Source organism: Fusarium oxysporum, chromosome II (assembly GCF_013085055.1).
Source record: "Fusarium oxysporum Fo47 chromosome II, complete sequence".
NCBI lineage: Eukaryota > Fungi > Ascomycota > Sordariomycetes > Hypocreales > Nectriaceae > Fusarium > Fusarium oxysporum.
In genome coordinates, this window is record NC_072841.1 from 2671520 (window position 1) to 2683229 (window position 11710).

The window sequence follows — 11710 nt, forward strand, 5'->3', positions numbered from 1 at the left end:
GATCGAAAACCAGGTGATATCGATGTTTATCGTCTAGATATTTCTCTTAGATAATCACTCTGTTATGAGCATGAGCCTTAGAGCCAGATACACCTCTTAAACATATTGGTCATTGCCTTTGCTCTTGCCCTAAATTTGACTTTTCATATATGCAAATTTAAAGTTTCTATAAGTAATGGTCGGCAAATGATAATCATTGGTATAAATGACTTGAATACTTACGGAACGAAAGTGCATCTACTCTACTATCTAAGGAATAGTCTAGAAACCTGCTCTGAGAGTTCTGTTTCGAGGATGACTATGCGTTCTTCTGCGCCTCACCACTCAACTCTACTTCTCTTCCTTTGACTCCCTTAAATGTATCACTATCCACAAACTCAACAATCTTGCAAATCTTATCACCATCTTCGTTAAAGTGCAAGAACCATGAGAAATCCAACTTCAACTCCTCCCCATTATTGAACACCAACTCTACAACAGTCGTAACAGCTGCCTTCCGGGCATCAACATCAATAATCAAGTCTGAGATAGTGTTTTTATGCATGCCGCCAACTTTCAGACCGTCAGCGAAGACGTGAAGGTATGCGTCGTTTGTCATGGTGAAACCGCCGCCTAGGGTGGAGGGAAGCATCGAACGTGCGCAGTCGGATGTGACGTTTCGGTTGACAAGAGAGGGGTTGTTCTGCGTACGAGCGTCGATAAAAGATGCAAGATAGCTTTTTACAGTAACCTCGATGGCTGATTTGATGTCCTTGGTCTGCGAAGAGGCCATGATTGCGGTTATCTGATGCGACGATATCAAGTTCAGAAATGTTACTTGAGCTTACCCAGACATAGGGCTTAGAGGCATGCTTATATACTGAAGAACGTTTCTGTGATCTTCAGGCAAAGATGATGTATCACCAGACTGAATTTTAATGCATATGGCCTATTCGGGTGTGATATAAGCTCAATTCTGACGCGACCCTGACAAAGAAGCTAATATCTCACTCAGCAATGTCAACAAGACTCGTCATCAGATCTCGCGTCTCGCTTCTCGCATTTGCGTGCATCTAATTGAACCCAGCGAGGTGTTATTGCTGACACCAGACCTCCCGGGTAATCATTATCAAGACCATCGCCGCCCTCGGCATTGCTGACCCATCCGTGTTTGCGAAGTTGCGTGAATACAAAAATCAAGGCGAGCCTCGCCGCAGCCATCGTACCAGAATCTTTGGTCCCCGCTGCAAGGGCGCGTTGATTCCTTTACTCTTCAGTTTGTGGAGTTATTAGCTTGAAAAATGGAGGGAACCCCATACCGCATAGCGGGTCAACATGTCGTTGAAAAGTGACGATCTGGGAGATCTGATTGGGCGATGGTACCGCCCGATGCGCCCTTTGCGTCTTGACTGACTTGACTTGTGCTGGGCGTGTAAGCCTTCAACGAAAGGATATATAGTTATGGATATGGCCAATATTAATTCTTGCAACCAAATACTCATCACCTCAAGATGTCTCAACCAACTGAATCAGTCATCATCGTCGGCGCCGGCATCGTCGGTTCTTCCCTCGCCTATTTCCTGTCTCAATCTTCGACGCCCCGAGCCATAACCCTCATCGACCGTTCTTTCACTTCCCTCCTCGGATCATCAGGGATTGCACCGGGCTTCGTCGGCCAGTTCAACGAATCTGAAGTCCTCACCAAACTTGCAATCGACACTGTCTCGGAATATGTCAAAATTCCTGGTGGTTTTGACAGAGTTGGCGGTCTGGAGATTGCGTTTCAAGGTGAGGGTATTCAACGATTGAAGGCGAGGTGTGAGGATGCGAAGAAGCTTGGGCTTGAGGCTAGGATGTTGAGCATTGAGGAGGCGCATCAGCTTGCCCCAGAATTGGTCAATGAGGATGGTGAAGGGCAGGCGGTCTTCTTTGAGAAAGATGGGACGGCGAATGCAGTGAAAATAACAACTTGGTATCAACAAGAGGCGAAGAAGCATGGAGTCAACTTTGTGGAAGCTGATGTGAAGCAGCTCACCATCTCAGAGGGTAGTGTCACAGGCATTGATGTTGTTGAGATTGAGGCATCGCGCCATCTCACCGCTGATAAAGTCATCCTGACGACTGGAATCTGGGCCCAAGGTCTCTCATCAAACCTCCCCTTTCCTGTCCCAGTCATCCCCGTTGGTCATCCCTACATACATGCTCAACCTCACGAACCACTTCCCCACAAGATCCCTTTTGTCCGTTGGCCAGAACATCACGTCTACGCCCGCGATCACGGTACAAACTTCGGCATCGGAAGTTACGACCATGCACCTATCGGCTACAAACCCGACACTACAGCCAAAGGAGAGTGGCTTGACTGGTTCAAGCAGCCTCTTGATTTCGCTACGGGGTTACTTCCTCCTGCAGCAGCTCGGGAGTTCCAAGATGGGAATCATTTCAACGGAGTGTTTAGTATGACGCCTGACAATATGCCTCTTGCTGGAAAGGTTGAGTCGGTCGAGGGGTTGTTCATGGCAGTTGCAGTATGGGTTACGCATGCTGCTGGTACAGCCAAGGTTCTGACAAGGATTATTGATGGAGAAGAAGTGGATGGCAAGACGAGGGAGGCTCTTGATCCCGAGAGATTCAGAGGACAGGACTTTGCGCAGTTGGAAGAGAAGTCGTTGACGGGCTATAACTCTATTTATAAGACTATTAAGTCAGGTTCGGCTTAGGGATCACTGTAGGCTCTCAAGTAGAGTTGTATAAAATTTGCCAAGTTTGTAAAGTTTAGAGAATGAAGATGAGTTCTTAAGACTTTTATATAAAGCTAGCTATTTATTTAACTAGATTTAGGGATACTTATAAAGCTTTATCTAAGACTTAACATAAAGATAGCAACAGTAAATTAAATCACTGGGTTGGCTTTGCGATAGGGTTCAATTCCGCAGGGGATGTCTTCTCGAGCCCCAGCGTCGGCGTGTGGTTGTCTCCCTGACCGTCACTCTTATCGTCACTCACATCCCCGTTTTCACGCGCAAGCTGTTGCTGGATCTCAGCAACCTTGGAGCGGCGCCAGATCTTATCGTCGAAGAAACGAAGGACCGCAAGCGCGAGACCAATTGCGAGGACAACGATGTTGATGGTAAAGCCACGGCGGTATTTGGGCTTGTCGTCGGATCGGAAGATCTGGGCACCATAAATACCTGCAATATTGGCTCCCATGATGACCCTAAAGGTCTATTAGTAAAAATCCTTGATTGTTGTGATGCGGAGGACTTACATGGCCATGGCAAGAGCTCGTTCCTCTGAATCGTCACAGGCCAGAGACATCCAAGCGATGTTAAGAGGGTGAGAAAAGGTGCCAAAGGTCTGAGTCCACACAACACCAAAATAGCTGACTCCTCTACGTCCCAGCTCCGTGAAGATACGGTTGAACACGTAACCCAACAAGTGCATACTCAAACCCGCGATGACAGTCTCTGGTCTCTTATTACTATAGAGGTGTTAGCAGCGACTACTCCCTGGCGGAGAATGACTCACAATCGATCGGAAACGTAGCTGAAGGACCATGAAACAGGGATCTGGAGGAAGAGACCAACAGAGGCGAGGGCATTACTAGTGAGACCTTCGAAGCCGAAGCTCTTGACGATGGAAGGTGAGTATGTATCGAAGGCGCGCTGAGGGCCGTTGTTCGAGAGTGTGATGATGACATGGACCCAGAGACGCCAGTTGGAGAACTGTTGATGTTAGTTACTCTCTTCGTAAATGGAGGTGATGCTCTTACAGCCTTCTTGAAGGCACCGAGACCGATCTTCTTCTTCTTCTTTCCCTTCATAGGGTCATCAAGAAGAATGCGAGTCTGGAGAATGTGCAATTCTCTCTCATTGAAGATCTTAACGTTGGGCAGGAACGTGCTTCGAGGATTCTTGAAAGAGTCAGGCAAGCAGCAGCCCAAAACAACACCACTCAGAACAGTGAAGGCACCCATAAGGACAAAAAGCCAGAACCAGCCAGCCTTGTCTCCAACGCCACGCATGTGAAGAATACCATACGCCAAGAGTTTACTAGAAGCTTGACCGAACTGGTTTCCAAAGTAAAAGAACATGACACGCTTAGCTGTTTCCTTACGTGTGTACCACGTTGACAAGGTCCAAAGTCCGCCAGGGATGAATCCAGATTCGGTGATACCGAGAAGGAATCGCGTCGCGACGAAGGATCCGTAGTTGTTTTGGAAGGCTTGGAAGGTGCTGACTGTACCAAAGAGGAATAGTTGGAGGGTGAGCCACTTGCCGGGGCCGACTCGGTAGAGGACCATGTTGGAGGGGATTTCGAAGAGGACGATGCCAAGGGAGAGCATCTGCTGGCCGACATTGAATTGGTTTTGGGTGACGCCGACATCTTCCATGAAGTTATCAGTCAGGGCGTTGGCGATGTTACCTCGATCGAGCTCTGGTCAAGTTAGCGTTGAGTCGTTGGATGACGATGTCATTGCCGGTGGGGTCGTACGAAGGCAGAAGAACCCGAGGGTCAAGAGCGGCATGATAACAAGGTCCAGCCTGCATAACGGTTAGTCCATAGATAAAGGCACCATAGTGACAACTATAGAAAGAGTTCAAGCCGCAATAGTACGCCTGGAGCAGCGGGGTCGCCGCACAGCAAATACGAGACTGTATTTGTTGGTAGACTGCTATGCCTCCAAAGCAAGGCAACAGGAAAACAAGGTGTAACATACTTGCGCTTAGCTCTTCTTTCTTCCTCCACGGACCAGTCCGTTCGAAGAGTTAGAGATTCCTCATCCTCTCTGGGCTGAGGGAAGTCCGAGTGGGACTTTGATGAAACTGTGTCAAGTTTGCCCATTTTCGAGGTCGGTAAAGATGCTGATGAAGCCTGCATCGGGGACGAAAAAAGGGTTCTGATGTCGCCCTTTTCTATCATCTCAAGCCTTTGCCAAGAGAAAAAGGGCCAGAATTGGTCTCGGTCTCGATGGTCTTGGCGTTGAAGCCAAGTGAGCACGCAATACCCCAAGTGCCGGGGCTGCGCGTCTCCGATGTGGCAGATGAAATGCCAGGTCTTTGATGAAAAGAATCTTAGAATAATTTAATAAATTTAGGGAAGAATTTATAAGAGATGATAAATTAAGGAAAATATTCATATAGTTCTTTATAAACTTTGGTTTCTTTACCTAAAGAAGATTATTTATTTTATCAATATCATCTGAATTCACAAAAGTACCAAGCTTTACGACCCTTTAGCCATCTTCCGTTACTCCCCTGGCAATCTTTCAGAGCGCTTGAATCTCTTCACAACATAATAGCGGGGCTCGAATTCAATAAAGTGACACAGGTAAAAAAAAAAAAATGACAGTGGCGACACTAACGAACCATAACCACGGTCCAAGATGGTGTCGTCGTGTCGAAGATCAACATCCCATCCTTGTAACCTTTGGAACTCCCCGTCCTCGAACCGACCCAAGACATCTTGGCTTATCTCAATTACCACCAATTTCACCGCCTTGTGGGGGTTGCAAGCAAAATAAATGACTCACCGAATCAACGAGAGTCCAATCATCATCCTGGGTTACCACCATCTCCCCGGTGAGGCGTCTGCATGGTGTCGAACTTTATCACAGTAGCCCAGATCAACTCCCCGCCAGGGCTCCCGAAACTTTTCGCTCGGCGCACTTGGCGTAAGAATGCCAAGGGAGATGACAACATACACTCTGAGCGGGAGGTTTAATAACGTCGAATTCTACAAACGGCTTACAAAAGCCGTTAGTAACATGAGAAATGCGGCAAGAGAGAAGCGCATCTTCTTTCCCAGGACATTTAATCACATGAATGTAACTCAAATAAGCTTAAGAATTAGCTCATGAGCTTTAATCCAAGCCTTATTCTGTGGGTACCGCGTCCAGCCCAACCAACCCTTGAAATCATGCTCTTAGCGTCGAAATCATCGGTCCAACCGTCCAATTCCACGAGTTCCGAATGACGGAATTCTTGTCCTGATGAGACGATAAGCTTAAATGAGCAGAGATCACCCCCATGCTGAGACCTTGGACAGTACGCGATGACCAACGACAAGCACGACGAGACATGCAACCCGACTTGGCAACAGAATTGCTTCTTCCTTGAACACGAGACCAAGCCTCTTGTCTGACCGAGCATGCATACGCGGGATGACATTCATTGACTCCGCACCGATAATCCGAGCATGTTTTCCTCCTTTTGGCCCTTGTCGCTTCGGATGTCGCAATTCCAGCCTCAAATTCTTACCACTAGAACATGGTTTTTCTAGCTTGGCTGATAAAGTTAATCACAAACTAATGCGTGCTTACCCCCACGGACGAAATCTTGCAGGAAATTGAGGTGATCTGGATGAGAGATGTCCTTAATCGGCGACCGTCCGAGTCTGAGAACTTTATCTCACAGGGATATGCGGCGGTTGACATCGTAATGGATCATGTCGAGGGATGGATGAATCCGTAAGACGGGAACCATTGAGCCGCGATGGTTCTCCTCCAAATTTGACCGTGGAAGAGAAGACTATGAATGGTTTTTACGCTAGATTAATGGTCCAAAATTTCGTAAGCGGCACTTCAAAGCCAAGATCACGAACAGTTAACGGCCACGAGCAGCTACTGATCAAGGCCACATCCCGTTGCGCCTCTCCTACCAACGCTAACCATCCTTGCCAAGGCCAAGGCCAAGCCAATTCGCAACCCCTAGTTCAAATGTCGTGATTTTTGAGGCCTCCACAGCGAGAAGCCGCTGACCCACCGCGACAGTCCGTGACAGCCTCGAACTCCCCGTCCCAACGGATGGCGTTCGATAGTTTGTTCAGCTCGGTGGCAAGTTGGTGTCTTAGCAGGGACACCTTCTTTTGAACTCCCCGTCTAGCTGGATATGAGTCCAGAGGTCTGGCGGCATGAAACAAGTGGATTGCGTGAGAAGGGTCGATCATTGGTTTCTGACCATTTGCCTTGTTGTCGCTCCCTTGCGGCTGAATCGAGATGTCACATGGGCTGCTGAGTCTCGTGGGGGAGACAAAGCCGAAGCCCAATAACCTCGATGCTGCCACGACTAGTCTTTGCTTATTCTTGTCCGGATTCCTGCCACTGCCTATGATCTGCGAGACTATTGCCATCAACTAGCGCCTTCGCCATTGCCACAAAGCCTGATGCGACTTGTCTTTGGGCTAGGAGCCAAGGTCACGATCCCGCGCTCGTCATGATACTCATGAGGAGCAATCTCGCTTTCTCATTACGATACATCTAATTCCAGAGAATCCCGCTCAGTGAATTTCAAGAGAAAAGTGATAGATGACAGATCACGGAGCAGTCCTCGTCAAGGTTGGCCGGAAAGATGACCATCAGATATTTTAACGAGTGGCATCATGTTTAACATGACAGAGAGATTAACAGTTTACCGAAAATCAGAACATACATAAAGAAGGACTTTGTAAATCACCAATACCATTACATGCTTAAACAAACGCGATGCCGTGCTTCTGCCCCTTGCCAAGATCCTCATCGTCCGAGAGGTCATGATTATCAAGAGATTTCCTGGATGGCAGATGAACTGCACTAGGGTCAACATGACGACTGAAGCGGTTGTACGCAATAAAAGTATCCTTGTCTCCTGCAATAGCATTTGGAGGAGTCGCGACTCGCACAGAGATGCGTCTCAGTTCAACAGCATCATCCCGAATTGGTGCCTTTCCAGTGTAATGGTAGAAGATATTGAGAGCTGGGATAGAAAGCCCGTGGACGATGATGGAGAAGAGAACAAGCCAGTAGACAACAGGGCCCATCGCACGAACGAGGTTTGTCTCCTCTTCATCGCCTTCACCGTCGTGGGGAAACAGATGTCTAGCATGCTCAACGTAGAAGACAGCGCCAGCACCGATGGGCCCGAAGTATCCCATGAATAGAGCTTCCTTCCAGTTGGTGCAGACGTCGGGCATGAGCTTGTAGAAGGCGAAAATGGCAGGCAGACGGCGGAAGACAAGGATGAGGAGACCAAGTCCAATAAGACGGCCCCAGGTTATGCCAGTACCAGTGGGATCATGGAAGTCCCCCCAAGGTAGAATAGCACCAATGTACATGAATCCCCCAAAGTTGAGTAGTACATCGACACATGAGTTGACTTCATCGTGACGACGTTCAGTCTCGCGAAGATAGTTGCCGTCCCAATTCAAAGCCATACCTGTAACGAAGCAGGCCAAGAGGTCATCAGTACCAAGGGCTCCACAGGTTCCAACAGTGAAAAGACCAAGGGCGGTCGGGAAAAGAACATAAGATTCTTCGTCGATCCATTTACTGTCAAGCGTCAGATTTGGATGCCAAAGAACAATCGTGCAACACTTACGACTTGAGTGCAAATTTGACACCCTTGCAAGATCCGTACCCAAGGACAGCACCATATGCGATAGACAATACAATGGTATACAGCCAGGTCTCAACAAACCAGTTCGCCATGGCCACTCCTACGCCGCCACCGAGACGCCCAACCTCACCAGCGCGCGCCATCAACGCATGCCCCGCCTCACCTCCACTCACCCCTTCGGCGACAGCTTTAGCTGCAGCAGGAGGGTTCTCGGCGTGCTGGATCAAGTATGTCGCGAGCATAAGGAAGGGAAAGCCAAAGCCATCATTAGCACCAGCCTCGGCGGAGATGACTTCTCGCAATGGGCGAGCCACATATTTATCGGCAAAGGGTCCCTTTGCAATGGCCTGCGATAGAATGGGATCGGTGCAGGTGACACAGGAGCCGATGACGAGGGCGGCAAGGAGGGTCAAGTTGGGGATGGTGACCATAATACAGGCTGTTGTACAAAGCCACATGACGGTCATGATGGGGAGCAGGCAGAGAGCCATCTCTTTCCATCGTGTGAGTCCATATTTGGCAGGGAGTTGATAGCCTGCGATCACGAGCTGTACTCCAATCATTACTCGAGCGATGCCCTATCGTTCAACATAAGTTATCATTCGTGCATAGCTTGGTGGCGATTTGAGGTGGAAGACATACCAGGGTGATGGCGCTGGTCTGTCCCGGCTCAGCGGAGCCCCATTTCTCGCTCTCGATGAACTTTGCTGCTATAGGTCCGAGAATGACTCCAAAGAAGACGGCGGGGACTTTTCAAGTCAGTCACTGAAGTGGTTGAAGGAATGGAAATACTAACGTGCCTCGCCAAGATACCAAGCCTGCTTGATCTTGACAGAGATGATGCCATAAAGGATCATGAAAGCGCCTGTAAACTGTCAACAGATGCCTTGGCGATAGATGAATGTCCGCCAAGTACTAACCCAAGACGCCGAGAACAATGTTCAGCTCAGAGAGGTTAAGGACAGGCATCTTGACAGAACCACTGTACCCCAAAAATCGAAGATGGCGAAAAAGAAAAAGGAACAAGAGAGGAAATAAAATAGGGAAAATAACAGAAGATAACACAATACAGGTCCAGCCTGCAAATTAAGAAAGGAAATTAGAATGGAACGAAGCAAGCTAAATATCCCATTCCCCAGAACGGCATCCGTGCACCTTTTAACAACTTCATCCCAGATTTAGGGCTTCCCTGGCCGACAATCAGGCTGGCCGCCGAAGCTAGTAGCTCTAAACCGCCATGAAACGATATCTCTATAGCTAAAAAAAGAGTGAGGCTGGAAGAATAAAGAGTAAGGCTAAAAAAAAGACTCACTTCAATGATGCATTGTGCGATTTCGCGTCTCATCTGCTTTGTCTGCTTCGTTCTCGATTGGGCAGTTGGGATTTGGGCGAAACTCTTGGCAGAACGCTATTGTCGAGGGATTAGCTTGGCGTTGGGGATCGACAGGGAGAATTGTCAGCGATCGTAATCAAAGGTAAGAGCTATTGCCTCAGAGAATGTTTTGAGGAGCTTTGCTCCGGCGACTTGGGGAAGGAGAGTTGATGGTTAAAATAAGCATAAAATACCGCCGCACTTGGACAGTAGCCGTGGCGGGTCTGAAATGTCATGCATGCACCCAGCTGGGTCAACTCCATCTAGCTCTAGCTCTAGCCTCAGCACCATCCAAGCATTTTAAAGCATCTTTCTGTAATATATTGTACACCACACCTCTCGAAATCGGTGTTTGACCATCTTTCAGTAAATAGATGCTATTCCCAAACGCGCGGCTAAACAAGATATTCGTGCGGGGAATCGGGCATGAGCTGAAACACGGATATCATCTCGGCGATATCTGGACGCGTGGGCCGTCTCAATGGGCGTAGATCTTTGATCAACTTGACTCCTGTGCTACGTCATTGGTGCTGGGATCTACCAGATAGTTCTGGACTTCAAACACGAGGCTCTCAGTGTTGGATAAGCATAAAAGAGGCTCTTGTTAGAATATCTCCGTACTACGTCCGGAGGAAAGTGGAGATCCTGCATTGAGGCTGAAACGTGATAACGCGGGCGAGATATCAGCACGTTGTGACCGTCATGTTTTATATTGAGGTTTTTAATGCGACTGGATGGTGATCTTTGCCTGGAAATGCATAGATAATTGCTGAGATTGTTTATTTCATAATACTATTCTTAGGCTTCGGATAATTAGAGTGAGCTTGTTTAGCTTTTCTGATCGACGTGAAGGGTATATACAGGGTAGTGTGTAATATGAAGAAATCCCAAACAGCCTCTACGAGTAATAGAAATGACTCTTTTCTTGGCCTATTGTTCCCAACTACTATAAACACCTAATCTACGAGGTCGGCGTAACTAAGGTTGACGAGAATGTTCTTGCGACAAGCCCCAGGTCATGAAGACTCCGAACGCCCGCCCACAACACCCTTATCCTGGGCTTAGCCGGTGAACGCGACGAGCACTAGCACAGCCAGTCGACGATGCCTTGATGCCCCTTGAAATGACCTCTCCGCTTTCTTGTTGTCGGAGTGTCAGTTGCCAACACGACAACGGTCGTGAAAATCTTAGGAGTTAACAGTGTCTCTTCAATATCCCACTGGACCCAAAGCTGGTGGAATCCTTTCAGGTACCAAATAACCACTATACAACGACAGATAGAAGAGATTGAAGCGAGAGATTGGCAAGTTTCACATTTCGTTGTTGAAACAAGCTGACTCAATTGCTATAGAACGGGATACCCGGATTGATATACTTGTAGATCAAGACTCCAGCCATACTACCTATACAGACATAAAATAAAGAATGAATAAAAGAAAGCCTGAAAATTAGAAAAAAGAATATTGCCGGGGCAGGATTCGAACCTGCGACACACACCACCCCACATGTAAGTAACATAAACGACTCGCCGAAGCGATACCGTGAAAGGGTGGTATGGATGTTACCACTACACCACCCGGCATTGGTGTTATTTGAAAATGATTAATTTAATCTTTAATAAGTAACTTAGACAGATAGACCTAGTATCGGGTACAGCCAATACTTCGAGTACCTGGGGTGTCGGGCATGAGTTGAAACACGGGTATCCTCCCGGTGATATAAAAACACATATATCATGTCAACAGGCAAAGATCTTATGACGGAAACGTGGCATTTAGGCAGATAGTAGTGGCTCGTGGCTGATATAGAGATTCTGTACCTAGGTTTGTGATGCGACTCGGTGATTTCCTTCTGTCTCTCTATATGCCCCATGCCTTACTAGCATATAGTTACCAAGTACTAGCTCTGCGTATTCTAACCTGAAAGGAGTTTTCTGATATGGCATTACAATTTATTGTAACTAGAGGTAGCTCCGGAAAGGTTGAGA

The 11710-nt window shown here is 47.7% G+C and overlaps 4 protein-coding genes and 1 non-coding gene across 5 annotated transcripts; 1 reads left to right on the plus strand and 4 right to left on the minus strand.

Annotated features, from left to right (window-relative positions):
• Positions 1–298: 298 nt before the first annotated feature.
• On the minus strand, positions 299–772 carry FOBCDRAFT_269300 (uncharacterized protein; the record flags this gene model as incomplete). The annotated part of the gene is made up of 1 exon (XM_031173584.2): positions 299–772. One exon carries the CDS (start codon positions 770–772, stop codon positions 299–301), a length of 474 nt encoding a protein of 157 aa, XP_031050369.2.
• A 683-nt stretch (positions 773–1455) lies between these two features.
• Positions 1456–2699, plus strand: FOBCDRAFT_248038 (FAD dependent oxidoreductase; the record flags this gene model as incomplete). Its single annotated transcript, XM_031173586.3, has 1 exon — positions 1456–2699. Exon 1 carries the CDS (start codon positions 1491–1493, stop codon positions 2697–2699), a length of 1209 nt encoding a protein of 402 aa, XP_031050371.2. The 5' UTR covers positions 1456–1490.
• A 178-nt stretch (positions 2700–2877) lies between these two features.
• FOBCDRAFT_236919 (major facilitator superfamily domain-containing protein) lies at positions 2878–4824 on the minus strand (the record flags this gene model as incomplete). Its single annotated transcript, XM_031173585.2, has 6 exons — positions 2878–3196; positions 3248–3460; positions 3508–3704; positions 3752–4416; positions 4474–4523; positions 4700–4824. The coding sequence occupies 6 exons, from the start codon at positions 4822–4824 to the stop codon at positions 2878–2880; spliced, it is 1569 nt and encodes a 522-aa protein (XP_031050370.2).
• A 2625-nt stretch (positions 4825–7449) lies between these two features.
• FOBCDRAFT_236920 (Cation/H+ exchanger) lies at positions 7450–9320 on the minus strand (the record flags this gene model as incomplete). Its single annotated transcript, XM_054703349.1, has 5 exons — positions 7450–8284; positions 8334–8929; positions 8994–9100; positions 9148–9216; positions 9272–9320. The coding sequence occupies 5 exons, from the start codon at positions 9318–9320 to the stop codon at positions 7450–7452; spliced, it is 1656 nt and encodes a 551-aa protein (XP_054559324.1).
• Positions 9321–11186: 1866 nt separating this feature from the next.
• FOBCDRAFT_t55 lies at positions 11187–11305 on the minus strand. Its single transcript has one exon. It is a non-coding gene; the product is annotated as a tRNA-Glu (tRNA).
• Between the last annotated feature and the right edge of the window lie 405 nt (positions 11306–11710).